Source organism: Amphiura filiformis, chromosome 6, assembly GCF_039555335.1.
Source record: "Amphiura filiformis chromosome 6, Afil_fr2py, whole genome shotgun sequence".
In the NCBI taxonomy this organism is placed as follows: domain Eukaryota; kingdom Metazoa; phylum Echinodermata; class Ophiuroidea; order Amphilepidida; family Amphiuridae; genus Amphiura; species Amphiura filiformis.
The window spans coordinates 72,882,225-72,905,242 of record NC_092633.1 but is presented as its reverse complement, the minus strand read 5'-3'; the positions used below and the strand labels follow the sequence as shown (position 1 = coordinate 72,905,242).

Genomic DNA, 23,018 nt, shown 5'->3' with positions numbered 1-23,018 from the left:
TAAGGTTCGATATCACTAATTTTAAATAAGGTTCGCTATCACTAATTTAAAATAAGGTTCGCTATCACTAATTTTGAATAAGGTCCGCTATCACTAATTTATTGAAGGTTCGCTATCACTAATTTTGATTAGGGTGCGTTATACCTAAGGTTCGTTATCACTAATCTTAAATAAGGTCCACTATCTCTAATTTTAAATAAGGTCCGCTATCTCTAATCTTAAAAAAGGTCCGCTATCTCTAATTTAAAAAAAGGTCCGCTATCTCTAATTTTAAATAAGGTCCGATATCTCTAATTTCAAATAAGGTCCGCTATCTATACCTTATTTAAAATTAGAGATAGCGAACCTTATTTAAAATTAGAGATAGCGAACCTTATTATAAATTAGAGATAGCGAACCTTGTTTGAAATTAGAGATAGCGAACCTTATTTGAAATTAGTGATAGCGAACCTTAGAGATAGCGAACCTTAGAGATAGCGAACCTTAGAGATAGCGGACTTTATTTGAAATTAGAGATAGCGAACCTTAGGGATACCGGGATTGTTAAAATTAGAGATAGCGGACCTTATTTGAAATTAGTGATAGCGAACCTTAGAGATAGCGAACCTTCAATAAATTAGTGATAGCGGACCTTGTTTAAAATTAGAGATAGCGAACCTTATTTAAAATTAGTGATATCGAACCTTAGGAATACCGAACCGTTTTCAAAATTAGTGATATCGAACCTTAGGTATAGTGGACCTTTTTCGTAATTAGTGATAACGAACCTTAGGGATAGCGAACCTTAGAGATAGCGGTCCTTAGAGATAGCGAACCAAGCGGATACATTAGCTATGGCAAGCAGATAATGCAGCAACAGCCTCCAATTCAAGAACCAAGTGGTGCCATGATGTCTTCTAACTACAACCAACATTATGCCAGCCATCCACAGGGAGGACAAGGGGGCATGATGCAGCCAATGACAGGCCAACCCCAACCAGGATATATGCAATCACAACAACATAGACCTATGGCCGCTTCAGCAAGGTAGGATATCAAATCTTAGCTCTTCATCCCTTATTCTTAATCAAATAAACACCTCAAAAGAAATAAGTCCCCCTCTGAACATTTCGTCATAACATCGTAAGGTTTCGTTTTGTACCAACAAAACTAACTTTGAAATAATTATATGACTGTTTACTAAGTGCTGTGTGAAAATGAGAGATTTCCATGACTTCAGGGCTGAATGAGCCCAAATTGAAGACAAAAAGTGCCCTTTCTAAAAGTCACAAAGTAGGCCTATGCTTGTTAACTGCAAGGCGTATTGGGACAAGGAATGGAACTGACCATCTTACAACTCTCTGTGCTGAACTCTGCACCAAGGAGATTTGTATGGCTGAATGATCAAGAATCGATACACATTACAGTAAATGTTCACTTGGTGAGGATTTTAAACTGCACTCAAACACATGGGGTTCTCCATTAGTAACAAGCCATGCATCAAATTTTGTGACAAGCATAGGCCTACTTTGTGACTTTTGAAAGGGCAGTTTTTGCCTTCAATTTAAGCTCATTCAGCCCTGAAGTCATGGAAATCTCTCATTTTCACACATCACTTTGTAAACAGTCATATAATTATTTCAAAGTTAGTTTTGTTGGTACAAAATGAAACCTTACGATGTTATGACGACATGTTCAGAAGGGGACTTATTTCTTTTGAGGTGTTTATTTCTTCAGTTCAGTTGAAACACTTACAATATGGGGACATTTCAGGAGGTCTGCTCTCTTCCTCAGCCATGCAGATGACGTACTGATCAACTTCAAGTTACTGACAGTGATGTACAGCAGGCTCAACACTACATGTAGAGGGCTTTGATATCGATATTGATTAAAGTACCACTCTCATCTTCAGAAGATGCACTATTTTCATTGCTTTATTGTTTCTAAGTGAAATTTCATTGGGTTCTGGTCATCTAACATGACATGATTTTCAGGTGTAGGGTTTATGTTTGAGGATTATGATTTGGATTAAGCTATTAAGGGTAGGATAATAGTTGCGGTAGTAACCACTATTCAAAAGTTGGTGCAATTTGTAGAATCACTATAGTTGTATCAGCAAGGACATACGTGCTACAACTTCAATATTACCTATCCTTTAATTATTAATGGTACGTTGAGGAAAGCCAATGAATGGGGCATACTAGGATATGCAAGACTGTACAATAAGGAGGAAAGGAAGAGTTGGGTCTGATATAGGCCTACACCATGTACTGTTAGCTTGTGTTTTTCTCACTATTATTGTTGTTGGTAGTCTGCTTTTATATTGGGCTATTCCAATTGAAAATTGTTAACTAAACATATCTTGAGATTAAAAGAAGCAAATTGAACAGAACAAATGGCATTGGAGAGCTAAGACTACGCCCTTGACGTTGATGTAAGCATGTCACATCGGTATTTTCTAATTGCCAAAGAGGGCGCTTTTCACTTGCACAACTTTTTTTGAGAACAGGCTGTATGTACTGTGTAATTTTTATTTTGTCGAAAACTTTTCTGGACTTAGTGAGAACACAAAGGTCTGTGATGAGATGCACTATTCCATAAAATGTTTCCGCTTAATGTTAGTTTTCACTATTAGATATATCCACGTTTTATTATGCCAAACAAAATGAAGGCAGCAAATACAATTGCTATTTCAGTCTAGTACCTATATCATCAATGCGTTGATCGTTAATGAGGTAGGGTAAATGCTATGAACATTTCAAAGATTCACGTATGGAAGTTTGAATAAGATGTATACCCCAAAGAATGAATGTCCATTTATGCTTCAATGATTGCAAGATATTTCAGCGATAAGCAAGTTTGACTAATCAGTGGTATGAATTAAACAACTTGTTCAGTTGTCTTAATTAAAAATATCAGATTTTGTCATAAACACAACACCTAAAGTAAGGCTTTGATTTTTGCGAAGTTTATTATTTCATTTAAATACATTACAATTGTATCCAATTAGAATTAAAAAACAACTGGTGGCATCCTCTTCAGCAAATATTGCTTTAACAAACTGTCATAACATGTTTTCAATTATGTAGCTAAGATTTTGTGTTAATAATAGCCTCAGAGCACTGCCTGAGCTTTTGGGAATCTAATAGGAAGCAAGTGTATTAGCAATACTAAAAATAAACCCGTCTGATCTTCAGAAGTAATATTGTGGTGAGGTAGTGATGTGCATGTTAACCTTCACTGAACACATTGTGATCCAGACATAACCTGGATGTACGTTTTTGCCTGGAGCACAGTAGTCAGTAAGTAATGCTTTTAAAAGCTCTTTTGCATTTCTAAAAATGTGTTTATTTGGTTTATTCCAAGGGTGGGGGTAGGGTAGGGGTAGGGTGGTCCTTCTGAGAAGTTGAAAGTGGACTGCCACTGAGAATTTGAAAGTGGACCCATCAATATACCAATTTTTAAAGAAATATGGCCCATCAAAATGTTCAGCCAAATTTAACACACACAGCAAAACAACTTTTTCCCCAATTGTTTTTGAAAAACCCATCCATATATCAAAATTGGCCTAGAAAAGGGGATTATTGATATACCAAAAGGTCGAAAATGCTACCAACGTTTGCAGCACAAGATAAGATAAGATATTTTATTTTCCCATAATTCACATGAAATCACACAGTATATATTTTAAAAAACAAAGGCAATATCAAACAAACGAATTATGGAGGGATGACCAGAAGGCCAGTAAGGCCAGAGGAAGTCACCCCCCTTAACAAAGAAATGTTACCATCAAAAAAAGTAAAAAACAAAACAAAGCATAACAAACAAACGAGAAACACAATGCTCAAGAATTAATCATATTTTGAGATCAAGTCACGTTTATATATCTTACGGAAATGTTTCACTTCACTGCATGGCCATTTGTACTGAGTATATTTGTGTAAAGTCAAAGAGTTTGTTGTGAAAATGTGTGCTCTTAGCTTGTAGTTTTCAGCAAAGTAATTTCAGCCATTGTAGCTTGTATAAGAACTGCTTTACTTATTGGTAAAAACAATTTGCTACAGATAAACTTAAAATTTATGTATTCTACAAAATGTTTGTCCAATTTGCTTCAAACAAAATGAGATTTTCAATGACTTTTTAAAAGCCCCTTTCAAGAATACTTAAGGGGTTGTTTGGAATGACAGGTGAGTCAGGGGTCAAAAACAAATTTTTTACCTTTTTGACCTCAGCACATGTGTATGTATGATCTGCCATACAAAAATTAAAAAACAATACCTCAAAGTATCATTTTTTAATGTTTTTGTCATAATCACGCTTTTCTACAAATTTCATCTGTTTGTACCGGGGGCGTGTCTGTTGCCAGGTAGGCCTACATGACAGCATAGACACACGTTACAACCTTGAATAATAATACAGAATTGTGACGTTATATTCTTCTTAACCTATCTTAGAACTGCCTATTATTTCAATTGTTATACTGTTCTGGTTGGTTTATTGCATATACTGTATAGAAATTATGCAATATGACGTCGAGCATGACAGAGTCATCTTCATTCAAATAAAATTCAGGTACCCGTAAGGTACCACGGAGCAATTCGCACGATAATACAATAAAACAGATGAAAGGTATGAATGGTTGTGGAATCGAATTGCAGACCTGTCCCTCTGTCACCTTAGAACTGCATCTCGTAGGCAATGGTAGGTAATAAACCAATCGGAACGGTATAACAATTGAAATAACAGCATGTCTTGGTCTCAATTCAAGATGTGCAATTTGGACACACCTACTCGTTGGCTGATTTATACTTCAACAGTTCCTCAAAGTGATATCAGAAAAGCCACTATCTCATTGTTCATTGGCCCGCAGTATGCGCTCGCCCCGGGGCACTCAACTTTAGAATTGATGGGTATATGTGCCTACAAGCGTCGCGAAGTAGGCGCATATCAGTACAAAACGTTGGGTTTTTTAAAAAAAAAGGGTCATTATGTACAATCAAAATGAAAAAGGGGTCATTGGGTATAATATTTTGAAAACTGAAGGTGCCTGGTCATCGGGTATAGTCGGCTTCAAAAGAGGGGCATATATTGACAGGCACATACCGTCACCTCTAAAGTGCCCCCCGGGTGCTCGCATTATATTTTGTTCATGGCTCAGCTTTTAAAACTCCCACGCATCACAATAAGGCTATTGAAAAGTGTATAGAATAGCTAATGATAGACCGGTCCTGCGATTAGTCGCGGACCCGAGCGACAATATAGTAAACACATCGAGTTTATAACACAAGTGACATAAGTCGTGAATTATGGAGGGTTTCATTGAACTTCTACCAGCAAAATATGGAATAATACTAACACAAGACACCAATCGAGATGATGATACCAGCCATAATGGAAGGCTTGTATTTGACCTTCTTATGAATCCAATTTCGTGGCGAGAAGTTAAAAAGGTAATGTATATTTCAAGAAATTTGGGTTCAAAAATTCCGTATCAGCTCGTATCATCAATTCCGTAAATATGGCGTATAGAGGCACAACTTGACAATAAACTGAACTATTTAAACGTAAAGGACGCACTGGATACACATAAATTTGTGTTTCCTTGCTGGCGGAATAGTTGCAAAACTCTTTTTTGTCAAAAAAGTTGGACAATTTATGAATTATGATTGGCAAAATAGCGAAAGGAAATAGACTTTTCCAACCATGTAAAACTACACTGGGTTGTTGACATGGTCGACATACATTAAGGCATATACATGTTCCTAAAGTAGGAGGTAAGTACTATAATTAATTGTTTAAAGTGCTCAACATACCAGCAAAAAGTCATAGGGTCATCAGAGTACAGGGACTTTGTGAAATACTGGGTACAAAAAAAAAGTGCGTGAGCCGATATGCAACATCAAATATAAAAGCCGATTTACATAATTTCCCATGACCTTACAGAAGTGATCGTGCTCAAATATAAAACTATAGAGTTTGGTCCTTGATATGCACCATCAATTGTGTACTTGTGATCAATATTGCTAGGCAAACAATCACAGCAAACATGCCAAAATCCTCCCATTTCTCCTCCATTTACACACATACAAACCCATCCCTTAATTCTAGAAACAACATACACACCAAGGCTGCAATTAATTGAATTCATCTTTGAAGCATAGTAGACGTTTTTGCACTTTCAATTTAATATGAAAGTACAGTACAATTGTTCTTACTGGGTATGCGCTAAAGTAAATTTTAGTTATATGCCGTACGTCAAGCATACAAGTGTGTACGTAGATATGATAAACAATCCCACTGATTGGGTGATCAACAATCATGACGTGACGATGAGGTAGGGTTGGACTGTAGTGATCAGACTGGACAGAGACGCTTGAGGATCGCCATTGCATACCTGGAACTTTGATGAACAATTGTGAACTTTTATTTAGTACCGTAAAATAAGAACCACATCTTATTCTTTTTTAATATATTTGAATGATTTTTGCTCTACTTCATGCACAGCAGCACATTTTCTACGCAAAATTTTGAGAACCATTGCAAGCATATTTAAAGATATTTTTTCATAGATGTATATATGCTATTCACACATTTTATACATGAAAATACGGGAAAACTCGTGAAAATTACGACAATTTGTGTTAAATTTGGCTGAAAATTTTGAGGTTTTTTTTTATTATGTCGATGGGTCCAAATTTCTTGAAAAAATTGCATATTGATGTGTCCACTTTCAAATTCTCAGTGGCACACCCCTATCCAAACCAAACTTGAGTGTCCCCAGGGTTCAAATACCACTATTTTGTATGTGTTGTGGTCTGCTGTGATATCTGTGAAAAACACCCTCTGTAATGTCTTGTATGGGGTGAAACTACTTAAAGCAATATTATAACATTATCATACAAAATAGATTAGCAATTCTTTGACATAAAATGTTAGTTTTTACTGTCAGATATATCCCCTTTTATTTTTGAGCCGAACAACTACGGAAAGCAAAGAAAATTGGAATTTACTACCAGCGCGTATGTCGCTCCTTCGGTCATGTTATGGTACGACCCTTTGTTGTGTAGATCACCGTCCCACACGCCGTGTACGTACTGTGTGTTATGAACATCGTGTATGCGTTCGACTAATAATTCCATCGTAATAATAAGACGCCGGTTCCGGCGCTTTATTCAAAATCTCGGATTTTGACAAAACTACAACACCTAGAGTCTTGATTTTTGCAGGGTATATTGGTTTAATAAAGTACAATATAATCGTGTAAAAATGAATTTTAAAAAATCAGTGAGGGCGTCCTCAACAGCAAATGTTATAATATGGCTTTAATAAAACTGCTTTGGCATGTCTAATTTTGATAATACATGTGCTTATATCAGAAAAAAAGAATGATTAAATAAAAATAATAATAGCACTAGCTGTACTATACGAGTTAGCTTTACCTAAGTTTATATTTATGGCTATTTAGTAATTGGCCATAGTGATCCTGAAAGCTGAAAACTGCCAAATACTAGTTTAATCTTTTATGCAGATTTTTCACTTGTGTCTTCTGCTCTATCTCTGTAAAGGCATTGTGGCTTAGCCATGTCCCTTTAAGTTCCCATGGCTCCTAACAATAATTTTGATATGATATTATTATTTGCTGAATAAACTCATGACTGATGAGTATTCCATTACCAGAAGCACCCCCATACATGGAAGGCTCAAATGATGAAACCGTTGCATGGACAATCGTCTAAAAAGTATAATACTAGACATCACATTCAAGTCATCCACCCCTGGTGTGTAATCTGCAAAATGAAACTAATAAAAATAATGGATGTACAGCCTGTAAGTTCAATGAGTTTCTACAAAAACATGTCACAAAAAGTCAATTACCACCCTTTATTACACAACAATAACTCAAAATCTATTTCTGTACATTTTGATACCTCATTTGTTTGGATAGCTTAAAATTTGTAGCCATAGTGACTATTTGAATGACAAAAGATGCAGATTCAAAATCTGCAATAAAGAGCTACTTTAGGCAGCCACCCAAGTTTGTGTATCATCCCATTGTGTACATGACTAGTCAAGTATGACCTGCTGTGATCAGTGATGATGAGGCACAACATCCAGCTTCCTAAGGACCGCTATACCTTAAGGTTTGCTGTCGCTAAGGTTTGCTATCACTAATAACAATAAATGTCCTTTATTCCTAAGGTTCGATATCACTAATTACAAAGAAGGTTCTTTAATTGGAAGGCTCAATAGCACTAATTTTAATGAGGTTCACTATATCTAATTTCTAACGAGGTTTGCTATCTCTAATTTCATAAAGTAAGAAAAGGTCCATGTCTCTTCCATTACTCTGCCCTTACGACAAATGTGCAGAACAAAACTGGGTTTCTTTTTGCTATTTCAATTTTAAAATTTGATGCATAAATTTTGAGTTATTATCTCGTAATGAAGGGAGGGGGTGACAATTTGAATCTACTTACTATATTTATCATAATTGCAAGTGTATTATATTGTAGATGTAATGTGGGAAGGTGCATATTTGGATTGGGTCATTTTTTCTCATTGAACTAGTTGATTGGAAATATTGCCATCGGCAGGACTGCAGTGAGAAAAAAAACATTGGGAGAGGGGGCAAATAAGATTTTGTGTCAAAATTAATATCATGTTATAAAGAAAAATACAACGAATTACTCAGAAATTGGTGGAAGGTCACCCACTTGCTACAGCTCTGAACATCTGATTTGCTGAGCAAGGAAAATGGCATCATGCGACCAAACTAGTTGATACATTGGATGTGTCCTAAGCAAGTGCCCAATTCCAGGGATTCGTGGATAAGTGTGTAAGTCAAGTTCTTACTTGAATTCACAAAGAGACAATTAAATATACCCTTCACAGAATGATGTAGTTAAGTTTGAAAACAACAAACACAAACCCTGGGATAATTGATCACATACACGAAATCAATTAAATTGTGTTTCATGGATTTGAGGTTATAAGATACTCACGATTGCAACTGCCCTAGACTTACCTATAAATTTCTGTTTGGGAGTTTGAGCTGCAGGGCGCAGACATGCTTATAAAAGACAAGTGTGTTAGGTCAGTTCAAGGTATTTAAGCTGATTCAAAATGCAATTCGATATGCCTGATATGCTCTCAGAACCCACAAAATATATGTGAAAACGTCGTTATCCGAGCCCTTAACCAGTGTAAATTCTCAGATTCATAATTGATTTGGATTTAAAGAAGTATGCAATTAAACCTACCATTGTATATTTGATGTTAATGTAATGAAGCAAAACAATTTACGCAGTCTCACTATTACTTGATGTCAATGAGTACAACTGACTTGCCTTCCTCATATAGGTGATGCATCACAACCAGATGAGGTGAATGTTGGCAAATGTGGCTTTTACGTCAAGGCGGAAATTTGCATGACAGATGCAAAATAATATCACTTTTTGTGGGGTAGGAGGGGGGAAACACATACCATGATACATCCTGATTCATGCTCACTATTTTTAGTTCTTTTTAAAACTGATAATAAATTGTGGTTTTAGTCCAGTTTGTGACATAAATAACTTTTATGATTTTGCACTAGAAAGGAAAATAATTAACATAAATTTTTGTAAAAAATATAAGCTCAGCCCATAGATCCTGGAAATTCAGTCTCAGTCATCATAGATAATATGTGGTGTCATTTACCTGTATCATATAAATATATGCCAAGAACCTGTTTAAAGAATAAATCACATTTGAAATTCTCATTAGGATTGATTTGTCCACAACGAGATGTGATGAATGTTGACAAGCATGTGGTGGTGAATTTTAGCTGGCAAGCAAGAACTATTGAATGTGGATCAACTGGACTTGGCAGCTTTAGAGTGGCTATCACATCCTGTCCTGAATGCATCAGTTACAGGATGCGATATTTCACCAAGATGTCTAGAAAACTGTCATAAATATTTTGATTTGACCTTCAGCGTATGACTCCAAGTCGTTTGCTTGATTGTATTTCAAATTTACAGCAGTCACTGACTTAATTTTATAAGATGCAATGTACTCTCACATAAAAAGAACTACCTCCCTGGTCACTGACACTGTGCTCAGGCACCACAAGGCAGCACATGTATATTGCAGCACATGTATATTCTGCATCTTGCTCTACTTTGCATATGGAACACACCAGACTATGCAGAGAAAACTTGCAATAAAGTGGAGTGACTGCACTAGTCTTTAGTTTATAATCAGCACAAAACTGACAGGAATTATTTTTTTTTATTTCCCTGCATGCAAAAATATATATGCTACTGATCCACTTATGTGGTATTCTTTTTGGCCATCACACATGTGTGGGGCTTTTGTTATTATCCAAATGGTCGGCTGGCTGCCTGTTTGGCTTGCTGACTGCCTGTCTGTCCGGGTGGAAGCAAATTCATTAATCCACTGTGGAGCTCAAACACATTAACCGATCAACTTCAATTTGGTATGGTGATAGGATATGGTGGCCTGATGTGCTCTATAGTTTTGTGTCATGTTATTTTCATATTTATGAATATTAACGAGCTTATTTGCATATTATTTGTAAAAGCAAACTTTTTTTACACACCTTTGTGTAGGGCCACCTTCTAGTTTCAAAGAAGTTCTCAATTTAAAAGCTGCAGTAAATTGCAGACATGCCAACTAGTATGGTTGTCATATTTTGCTAACATTGAACAACACTAGACGAATGGGGTATCAAAATGCACGTAGGTAGACCAACATTAGATGAATGGCATATCAAAATGCGCGTAGGTAAACCATCATTATTTTTTGGTTAAATTAATGTGTCCTTTAAAGATTTATATGGTCGTAAACGTAATTGTTTGGGTATTTTAATGCCACAACTAAACATAACTAAATACTTGGTGTGGTTGAGGAATAAATCAGCTATCACATACTTTGAATTTTGACAATTGACCATACCATTCTTGAAATATAGAAGTTCTCGCCTTATTTTCAACCCTTTCCACGGATTCAAAAATCAATCGATGATCTAGCATAGTCAGAAGGTCATCTTGATTTAAAGTTATTAGTTATTTTAAACTGTTGTGATTTGGTAGTTCACAGCATCTTACGAATGGTAGTAAGCTTTGGCAAAAATTGCATTGCTCAATTCATAGCGAGTGTGTAGAAGAATTTAAATATCACAGATATACTTTTATAGGTGTTGCGGTTCTTAAGTTACGTTGTAAAGAGGGCTGAAACAACAACACTTTTGTAAAACGTACATAACTCATTAACAACAATAATTTGTAGAATACGATTTGTAGAATGAACTTTTGCAAAACATCAAGGTGTTATTTTTCAATAATATAATTATTGATCTAGATAATGAAAATCGATTTTAGGTTGCTTCGACCAACAATACCTCGTCTACCCTTAATAATTCCCGCTGTTTTATTTTTTTCCCAAACCACCACACAAAAATCTCAAAATGAGGGAGTTTCGTAAAATTCTTTTATTTCAAAAACAGAGCGGTCAATTGTCAAAATTCAAAATGCATGTGATAACTCCTAACATCCTCAGTTATTTAGTTACGTTTGATTTATGCGTTAATGAACCCAATAAAATCAGTTCCGACGATACAGTTCTTTCAGGGACACTCTGTATTGTGAAGTCTTTATATAAAACTAAAAAGAATTAATTGATTTTTTCCACAATACCAGAAGTAAATAAAAACAATAAATGTAGATATTTATATAGCGCTTTATGCCGTAAACAGCCTCAAAGCGCTTTACATTTATTCCCCCGTCATTAGAATAATCGGAACCACGTATGCAGCCTACAAATGGCGCAGGGTTCATCAGTACAACGACTGTGACTACCCCTAACAGCTTCCCATTGCACCTGGGTGGGGTGAGGCAAGCGAGGCAAAGCGCCTTGCCCAAGGGCACAACACGGTGGCGGGACGGGAACTCGAACCCACGCACGTCGAGCAAGCTCTCAGATTATGAGTCCAAGGCCGTATCCACTGAGCCACCGTGAAGTATTTCTATATAAAGGGTTCACAAAAAATAACTCCCCCCTTAAATTACAAAACATTTCTTTGCATAACTTGACATACATTTTGTTGATTTGAAAAATTTAAAAACCTGTGAATAAAAGAATCCTTTTTCTACCCTCCCAAAGTTTTTTCTTCTAAAAATCATTTTGTTTTGGCCAAAAATAATGACATTTTCCAAAAATGATGCTTTCAGAAAAAGTTGCACTTTTCAACATCCTCATTTATGTCAAAATTAGCTTCAACGAATCATTATTTTGCACTACATGATGGTTGCATGGGTGACTAAGGGATCAGAGACAGAAATGTGAAGGAAAATAAAACAATTAAATAAATCATAACATTGAAATCGAGAAAGTTTTGTACATTGCATGTATGGGATGCTGAAAAGTGCAACTTTTTTTAAAGCATCATTTTTGACAAATGTGATTATTTTTTACCAAAACAAACGGATTTTGAGAAGGAATAACTTCGATAGGGTAGCAAAAAGATGCCTTTATTCACAGGTTTTTAAATTTTTTAAATCAACAAAATGAATGTCAAGTTATGCAAAGAAATGTTTTGTAACTCCTAAATTGATTTCACCATTTTTGAAACACTGGCTTAATAAAACCTTCTAGAAATACCCCGTACATGTTAATGAATCATTGTATTATACTGCAAGATGATTGCATGAGTGACTAGGTTATCGTATACATAAAATTAAAGAAAACAAAAACACCATTAAATCAATCAAAACATTGATATCGAGAATGTTTTTGTACATTACATGTATAGGATGTGGAAAAGTGCAACTTTTTCTGAAAGCATCTTTTTTGGAAAATTTGATTATTTTTGGTTAAAACAAAAAGATTATTTTTTAAAGAACTTTGGAAGGGTAGGAAATTGATTCCTTTATTCACAGGTTTTTAAACTTTTCAAATCAACGAAATGTATGTCAAGTTATGCAAAGAAACGTTTCGTAATTTTAAGGGGGAGTTATTTTTTGTGAACCCTTTATTTGAGAAAAGATCTTTTTTTGAAAAGCTGTAGCTCTCTGCAGTAAATTTGAATACAGTTACAACCTCTTGTTTTCAAAATTTGTCATCTGCACACATAAAGTGCCAATTGCAAACAATTCTATGAAATAGTTTTGATATGATGGAGAAATAATTATTCAAAGAGACAGGTTAGGTATTATATCATATTTAGTTTGTCAGCATTAATAGCACCTTAGTAAGAGCGTAAACCATCAACCTTTATTAACTTTATGCACAGAAAGTTCTTTTTTACAACTGCATTTTTACCAGAGGGTGAAATACAAGAAATTAATCTTAACAAGTTCAGATTCTGATGAGAAGGCACATCTGTATGAACAATTTTAATAAAAATGCAAGCTTGAGGTAACACAATCAAGGTAGTTTTAGATTGGAATGTTGACAAAGAAAAAGGGCGGTTACAGTTTTGTCTTCCCTATCACTTCTTCTCTTTATTTTAATTTTAAACAAGTTTATGTATAAAATGTATTATTGTGTGTGGCCTGGGTGCAGCCTGTGAAGCAACATTGATTCATTTTATTCAATTTATATTTCTGAGTTTTCATTTGGCATGGTAGCGCCCTGAATGTCAACACACTAAGTTCCAATTTGTAAAAAAAAATCCAGGTTGACGTAAAACCTTGCAAGAGACCAAAATTCAACTGGAAGAAGTTGCAAGATCCGGTTACAAAGGAGGAATTTCAGCTGGAGCTATCAAACAGATTCCAGGTCTTGAGCATGGATGACACCAAACCCATCTCTGATAGGTATGAGACCTTCGAAACAGCTGTCCGTGAAGTTGCTGAGAAGGTTATTGGAAAGCAAGAGCCATGCGGACTACCAAGCTGGGTATCAGATGCAACCATCAGACTTAAACTTGAAAGGGATGAAGCTAAAAAGCGGTACTCCATTTCAAAGTCTCGTCAATCTAGAGAAAGATGGAGGAACTTGAACACCAGCCTTAACAACTCTTATAAATCTGATGAGCTTGCTACCCTCAATAAGCAGATGGAAGACCTGAAGCTGGCTGACGAGATGGGGAATTATACCACCACCTGGAAAATTATACACTCGCTTTCTGGGAAAAACTCAAGGAAAGGGGTGAAAGTCAAAAAGAGAGATGGATCGGCTCCAACCGGTGACCATGAACTGCTTGAGGAATGGAAGGAATATTTTAGCTCACTCCTTAACAACGACAGTGGCACAGCAGCGTCAGAACTTCCTGCACCAGCTGTTGAAGATCTTCCTATCATCACTGAGCCCCCAACTCGTGAAGAAGTAGTCAAAGCAATAGCAGCCATGAAGACCAACAAGGCAGCAGGATTGGACTGTGCTATAACTGCAGAAGCACTTCAGGGAGGAGGGGATATCATGATTGATATGATTCTCGAATTCTGCATGGAAGTATTCTCAACGCTGACACCGCCTCGTCAGTGGGTTACGAATGTAATCATTCCTCTTCCAAAGAAAGATGACCTCTCTCTCATGACAAACTACCGTGGTATTTCGCTTATGTCCATTGCCGCAAAAGTGTACAACAAGATCCTTCTGAACAGGATCCGACCCCACATTGATCCTTTACTGAGAAGCAACCAGGCTGGCTTTAGATCGGGTCGCAGCTGTGCTCCGCAAATACACATTTTGAGGAGGATCATGGAAGGCTTCAAGGAGTACCAACTTCCCTTAACAGTCACTTTTGTGGACTTCAAAAAAGCCTTCGACTCCATCAACAGGTCCGTCATGTTTTCAGTGCTGCGGCATTATGGAATACCAAAGTTTGTGGTCAATGCCATCCAGGTGCTCTACAAAGACTCCAATAGTGCCGTTATGGTAGATGGCAGTATCTCAGAGCCTTTCCAAGTAACAACTGGAGTGCTTCAGGGTGATGTGTTGGCACCATTCCTGTTCATTATCCTGGTAGACTACCTTCTGATGAAATCAAATTCTGGAATTGACGCTGGAATTGTTACCTACCCACGTCGGTCAAGCAGGTATCCTGCCAAGATGCTGAATGACCTGGATTTTGCTGATGATATTGCCTTGCTAGAATCTTCCATAGACCGGGCCCAGTCACAGCTTACTAGGACTGCAACTGCAGCAGCAGATCTAGGCCTTGTAATCAGCGCACCTAAGACAGAATATATGACTGCAAACTGTAATGCCCAACCAGCACTTGAAGTCTATGGTAATAAAATCAACCATGTCACAGACTTCAAGTATTTGGGTTCCAAGATGGGCTCTAGTGTTGGAGACCTAAAAAGAAGAAAAGCACTAGCCTCGGCAGCTTTCTGGAAACTGGAACGCCTTTGGAGAAGCCCGTCCCTACCAATTGAAACAAAAATCAAGCTGTTTCAGACAACGTGTGTTACTGTCTTTCTGTACGGGTGCGAGTCCTGGGTAATTACCAAGGACATGGAAAACAAGATCAATGCATTTGCAACATCTTGCTACAGAGTCATGTTAAACATCAAGCGTGTGGATCGGATTCCAAATGAAACCATCTACAACCTGACCAACACCACTCCACTGGTTGCCAGAGTCAAGATTCATCAACTCAAATTTATATTGCACCACATGGGAAGAGGAAACCGGGACGGCCACGCACACTGTACTTACAGTATGTCCAGCACCTCCTGGGAGATACTGAAGGGATGCTGCAGCCAAACAAAATTGTTTCGCTTGCCCAAGATCGCATCAGTTGGAGAAAGCTTGTAGTCGCCTGCTCCGCAGCCGACTGATGATGATGATGATGTATTTTTATACTAATCTTCTTCCCAATCACGATTGCTCTTGGTTGTAATTTTTAAACAAGTTCATGGATACAATGTACCATTGTGTGGGGTCTAGGTGAAGCAACATTTATTCTATTTATATATTTGAGTTTTCTTTAGGCAGGGTAGCTCAATCAATGACAAAGCACTGATTTCCAAGGAGGTTTTGCAATACCCAAATGTTACAATGAAATGCTCTTATGATAAAATATTTACAATATCATATACATTTCCATACACAGCAAACAAGCAAGAACCCTACACAATAGAGCTTCATCGAGATCTATGTTGTCAACAACATGTCATGTCATAGGCAAGTCTATACCCTAGTACTTCCTAAGCAAGTTTTATCTTTTCAGAGTTTTTGCATTTAAATTACGGTTAAAATGTGTAGTAAAGTTGCTGGGTAGACGATTATTCAAGATACTTAATGAAATGAATATGATACTTTCATATTATTCTTGTCTTGATTACTGTAGTATATATAGTGACAATAAAGTTTCCTGCCAAACACGATCTTGAGTGCATCCTTTGCACCTAAATGAGCTGCTGATAATGATAAAAAGATGAAATAAATGTAAAGGAAATGCAATTTATACATTTATTTGGAGGGAATTCCCCCGGGGAATTACCTGACTTTGAATCTATTGATTCAGCTGTCAGTCTCTTTTTTTGTAAGCATCAGGTCGATGTGTGACTGGCTGTCACATTATAATCATCTCATATGACTCAAATAGGAACCAATGAAAATTTCACGAGGTTTATCAAAAGTGTTATAGATTATTATATCACATCTTGATACATGACAGGCACTAGAGCCTTTCAGACACAATGACTCTACTAATACCATGAGCAATTAAGTTGTAAGAAGTTAGCGCAAGAAATTGCTAAGCTTGACAGAAAGATATTTGTTTTGATTGCATTTGTTTTGATAGCATTTTGTTTTGATAAGGTATTTTTGATGGCATTTGTTTGATAACATTTTGTAAATTGTAGCTTGAAATATCACCTCAGCCCATAGATCCTGGAAATTGAGCTCAGCCTCATTTACTTGTATCATGTAGCACAAGAAATTGTTAAACTTGCCAGAAAGATGTTTGTTTTGATGGCATTTGTTTTGATAGCATTTTGTTTTGATGGCATTTGTTTTGATAGTAGTTTGTAAATTGTAGCTTCAAAGTATTGAGTACCATTCTGCATGTAATGTGTGTGATTAGATTAAGTGTTATAAAAGTTTTAACTTCAACTTTTGTTAATGTTGTAATTATATATAGTTTGTATCTGACATAAATATTTATATTTTATATCTTGATGTTTGATATACCACACTTTCAGTTTTTGTTATATTCAGGTGTACGTATGAATGTTTTACTTGCATAATGTAATATTCATGCAATTCAGATATTGCTGATTATGATTTAGTTCAAAATGGATTGGTGAATTGATTGAAATTTGTGGATTGTTATTCATATCCTCGTGAATAATGAAATGCATACAATCCAATCATATTTTATTAGGTGTAAAGATTCAAATGTAGGTTGGGCGCAACTGACCACACAGTTAAATGGTTTCGTTCTTATTTACATGATAGAACACAACGAGTGTCTTTTAAGGAGCTTTATCAAATGAACTTCCTGTAAATTCAGGTGTTCCTCAAGGTAGCATACTTGGGCCACTATTATTCATCATTTTTATTAATAGCATGTGTAAAGTAATTGAGCATGGTTATATTTCAATGTATGCTGATGATACCACACTGTCTGTTAGTGGGGATGATGCTCGTGATATTGCAAGTAAATTAAGGTGTGATCTTGAAAAGCTTATGATTTGGATGCGTACGAATAAGATGTTCCTTAACTCTGATAAGACAAAAATCATGCTAGTTGGTACTAGTGCTAGACTTAATAATGTGCATGCAAATGATTTTTCTGTTAGAATTGATGGTAATGATCTTGAATGTGTTGATAAGTTTAAATGCTTGGGTGTTGTAATTGATAATCAATTAAAATGGCATAAGCAAGTTAATAATGTTGTTCGAAATGTTTTTTGTAAACTTGCTTTGTTACGTCGTGTTAAACCATATCTTAATGTTGATACTTTAAATGTTCTTTATAAAAGTATGGTTCAACCTCACTTTGATTATTGTAGCTTAGCATGGTATGGTCGTTTTAAAGAAGATTGTCATAGACTTGATGTAATTCAAAAGCGATGTGCGCGAGTGATCTTGGGTGTTAATTACTACACTCCATCTAATTATATGTTTCAAGAGCTAAGGTGGTCACGGCTATCAGATCGTAATGATTATTTCAAAGCTCTAATGATTTATAAATGTCTTAATGGTCTTGCTCCACAGTATTTAAATAATATGTTCAATTATGTGCGTGACAATCACGATCGTGTTACGAGGCAAGCTGCAGCTGATTTGCTAGCTCTTCCACCCATTGTTCATGGTACTGACATTGAGTCTTTTAAATTTTCGTTTAGCTATAGTGGCGTTAAGTTGTGGAATAATATTGACCCGCCTACTAGAAATGCTATTAATGTTCAGTCGTTTAAGACAATGTATAAAAGTAGCCATCTGAAGTAGATTGCATATTCACATGATTTGATGTTTTTAAAAGTTGTATATACCTACGTGCCATAATTGTTTGTATATCTAAATATGTTTTTATGTATAATTACTATAATTTATATGAGTGTCTTTTAATATTGTTGTAACTTAATTGTATATTGCAGGGCCCCGGTTAGAACAGCTATAAGCTGATTCGGGCATACCCTGGGTAAAGATAATAAATAATAATAATAAATAATTGATCCCTTATAATGATGGCGTTATGTGACGTGATACATTTAATGTTCTTGTGACTTATGTGGTAATATTGATATATTCTAACCATTTACATACATGCTGGCAGTTATGTAGGGCAGTCATGTGCTAGTGTAATTGATTGCCAGGGGTATGTTTCAGCGAAACTGAAATATCAAGTAAACTTGTATTTTGTTTAATTCAAAAAGAAGAAATGTGATGCAGATGGAATTTAAGAAAAGTGAAAATGAGATGAATGATTTTGTAGCAATTATCTTTTAGGTCTCGTGAAGCACATATAACTCGGTATATCCCTTGGAATATTCATAGGTTGCAAAGCTAAATGTTTAGGTGTCTTTTGTAAAAAAAAATAACCGAGGTATTGGTTGGGTCCTATTGTCGTGGTGGGGCAGTATTGTTTAAATCTCATTGTCATAATCTGATTGTATCTTTGCATTTATCTTGGTTACCGTAATTAAGATGGGGTCTGGTGGACCATGTGTGTATGTTCTTTTGTCCCTTCCACCAGGCCCAAGTACAGGTGAATAAAAATGGAAAAACAAAAATATTTAGGTGTCTCCATTTTGCATTAACATGCTTTTTCAAATTCAAAATATATATCAGCATGCAACTGTCTTCCAACTTTTTACAGGCTTTTTCAAATTCAAAATATATATCAGCATGCAACTGTCTTCCAACTTTTTACAGGCTACAGCATCAGCTACAGCAGCGAGCCAGTATGCAACAGGTACAGCAGACAGTGAACCAACCGGGTATGCCAGGTGGACCTCAAGGTGGACAGCCATATATGACCCATCAGTTAACTCCCCAGCAGCAACAGGATAGACACAGACAGTTACTGCAACAACAGAGATATATGGGCATGCAAACACAACATCCAAATAACCAGGTGAGTTGATAGATAAATTATTACATGGCAATGATATATAAATCACCATTACTGCATTTAGAAGTTTTCCACAAATTGTTTGCTTCCAAATAATAATTATAGGTTATAAATGGTGTAGCATTTGCTTGTTGAGAAAGAAATTAATTATATAAATACACATGTAGTGTACCATGGGTGGAGCTTGTGCATTTATCATCAACATAGTACCAAGGCATTTATTTCTCAAGCAACAAGTAATAGCCTAGTTAATAAATACCACAGAAAAACAACACTTTTATTGCCAAATTATCACTGAAAATATATTTGAAAATAAAAGCAATATAAATGCATCCACTTTAAGGAAAATAAATCAATCGTATGCCGTGGGCACACTTTGAAAACACTCCACATAATATAGAGAGTGCAATTAGACATTTTCAATACTCTCTGGAAATACTTGATTCTAGGTGTATTAATGTTTGTTAATCTACCCGATTGTGTTATTGCACCTGATATAGATCTGCTTGTCTGCTTCATTTAGCGCTTATAATCAGGCGATGGTAAATAAATTGGATTGATAGAGGAGTTGAAAATATTTGAAATGAACTATGTTACTTGTGATAATTAACACCCCAAGTTTTTGCTTTAGTGTATAGCATGAGATGCATGGTATATGAAGCTCTATGGATTCATAGGTTAATGTACTAAACCACTGTAAAACAGTATTCTAATATAACTTTCTTTCATGAATAAAAGGAGCAATACCTTGAAGACAATTTCCTGTGTAGCCTAATTAATGTTCCTATTTCCATACTTGTCTGCAACATTACTTGTTTTGTATACATATTTGAGATATATGACATATCAATTGAGAAAACCAAAAGTATGCCTTAATGATGTGGAAAAATATAAGTTAAAAATCAATGACTAGCTACAGGCTGAACAGTGACAAAAAGTGAGCAAATAATGATTTTCCATTGAGTTGCCTTTTTAAAACACCTTTTTACAAACATTCTCAAATAAAAATGTGACTTAATGAAATTTGACTATGCTATTTTTTAAAGGTCACTAGTGGGTGTCTGTCCATAAGAAATAATTATATGGTATGCTATTGGGGAATTGGAACTTCCAGTGAAATTAAATGAAAAGTCTGTGGCTGTAATGGGATTAGAACTTTAAATGCATTTTATTCTCTCTTGATTCATGTTTGGAAATGAGTTTTAACACCATAGCCACATGAAACAGACACTTTCATGCTAGAATTCCAAACAAAACAAATCGGTATGCGGAAACCAGTAGCATAACATATACTGGATTTCTACTTGTGAGGCAGGTGTTTTTTAATAGGTCTGCTCCCCCCAAAGTGAAAATCAGTTGAGTACAAGTAAATAACATAGCACATATTGCATATTGACTTGGAGACATCAAGGTAAACTCAATATCTCCTCATGATTTTACTTGGAAAAGCATGCACAGTAGAAAAGAACAATATTTGAGGGTCTCTCAGTCATGCAAGGCTTACATAACTAATGAATATGTTTGTTACTTTCCTTTCTGAGAAAAGTGATTTCTTCTGTTAGTCGAAAGAACGTGAGACTAAGGATGTGCAATGTACCCACTACAATATCTATTTCAACATGTTGTGCAAAATAAAATACTGAAGTAACACAAGGCCAATGTAAATAAAATATTAGACAGATCACATTATGTGATATGATCTGATTTAATAAGAAACTTAACTAATAAAAATTCATAACTTTACAACCAAGTATAACCGATGGGATTTCGGCATCAGTAAGCATTGGTACTTAACAAGTTAGAAATAGCAAAACTCAATTTGTATGCCACCACCGCGAGGCATACTGTTTTTGTAATGTCTGTCTTTTAGTGCTTCCGTGGATGGGCGGATTGACTTCAGATTTTCGTGATAGGTGGGTCATGGTCAGAAACTCTGCCAATTATTTTGGGTGATGTTCAAAGTTATATACTGAGGTTTAAGGTGGGAGTGGATTAGATCATGTCATATGAGAAAAGAGCAAAGTATGGTATTTTTTAATAATCAAGTTACATATTTTGATAATTAAATTGTAAGAGTGTTTTCAACATCAATAATTGAAATATATTCATGTGATATTAGACATTCTTATCATCTAAAGAGGGCAAATTGATGAGCTAGCTACTGGGGCTGGCTATAAGTGCTATATTGTGACAGACCACCACCTGGTGCTTGATCAGTTAACTTCTTGATTACTGTCTTTTAGATTTATATTGCACATTAAAACACTTTTAGGGAAAGCACTTTTTATACTTTTTACACTTTTCTTAGTTTCTATCTGATTTTTTTAAAGAAACATGCCTACTTTGCGAAGAATTTGGTTTTTGCATTTATTGAATATTGCTTTCTTTTAGCATTTTCCTCTCTATAGTATGAGTGGAGACAATCAATTGTTTATAAGTAGTTATCAGAAAGTTGTTAAATTTTGTGCTATTCTTTTTTCCCTTCAGGCACAACAACACCACCAACAACAGCAAACAGCAGACTTGGTTCGTCAGCTTCAAAGTCAGATGTCTAGAGGCCCTTCAATGGGTCAAGCAGGACCACAACCACCTCATGACAACCCATATCAGTATCAAATCTAAAATTAATGATATAACAGGAAAGAAATAAACAATATCGTAAGATGAGAAACTGGCACCTACGCATGTTATTAAATATGAAGAAGGAATATTTTCTTCGGGACTACAATAGGTGTCATTTTGTTATCCTGTTTATATTTGGGTCATAGAAATGCAAGTGCTTGGCTCTTTAGGGAATAGGGAAGTGACAGTTTGTTACACAGTTTTACAAGAACATTATAGGAGGAAACTTTTATATATATTGGTATAAAACTATAAGATAGAGATAGATATACTATTACCCATGTATGTGTGAGTATTGAATAAATAATCTGCCAATACATCTACTCGGGGAAGTCGATTATTGGAGTGCTATATGAATCAGTCATCCAAATTAGGATTATGAGCAGTAAGCACGTGGTGATGGAAAATAAGACGGTAGGTGGAAAAAAGCCCTCTGTAGATTCAGATCACGGATGAGACATTCAGATGATGTGATTAGGATCAGGGAACCTCTATTATTATCGGGAATTGCCTGTCACACATGATCGCACACAAGGTCGTAGGCAATTGGTGGGACCTCATCTGCCCAGAACATAGTAGAGAGATTGCGAAATTTACGTGAAACGTGACACGGGAACGCCAACGGCAAGCTACATTAGTCGAAAATCGGTTATTATGCCCTCTAGAGGGTGAAATCTATTGTGAATTGGTCAATCGTGGAATTACCATAAGGCGATTACGTTGCGGTTGGTAGCAAAAATGACGTTCCAAAATGACAAAAAAAACGCATTATAAAATGCAGAAAAATGTTATGTTTATCTTGTTATGAAGCGAATCAAAGTATCCTAATAGAACTAGTAGAGTCCGACATGTAATAAAATCCATTTGGGGGGTTAAAATT

The 23,018-nt window shown here is 35.8% G+C and overlaps 1 protein-coding gene across 1 annotated transcript; it reads left to right on the top strand.

Moving 5' to 3' along the window:
- The first annotated feature begins 847 nt into the window (after window positions 1-847).
- On the top strand, window positions 848-22,192 carry LOC140154753 (uncharacterized). The gene is made up of 3 exons (XM_072177319.1): window positions 848-1,026; window positions 19,318-19,519; window positions 22,004-22,192. The coding sequence occupies exons 1-3, from the start codon at window positions 848-850 to the stop codon at window positions 22,136-22,138; spliced, it is 516 nt and encodes a 171-aa protein (XP_072033420.1). The 3' UTR covers window positions 22,139-22,192.
- Window positions 22,193-23,018: the final 826 nt, after the last annotated feature.

Excerpts from the sequence above, each read along its gene's own strand:
- LOC140154753 (XM_072177319.1), top strand. The coding sequence starts at position 848 with ATGCAGCAACAGCCTCCAATTCAAGAACCAAGTGGTGCCATGATGTCT. Across the intron at positions 1,027-19,317 it reads CCTATGGCCGCTTCAGCAAG|GCTACAGCATCAGCTACAGC; the intron begins GTAGGATATCAA and ends AACTTTTTACAG. Across the intron at positions 19,520-22,003 it reads CACAACATCCAAATAACCAG|GCACAACAACACCACCAACA; the intron begins GTGAGTTGATAG and ends TTTTCCCTTCAG.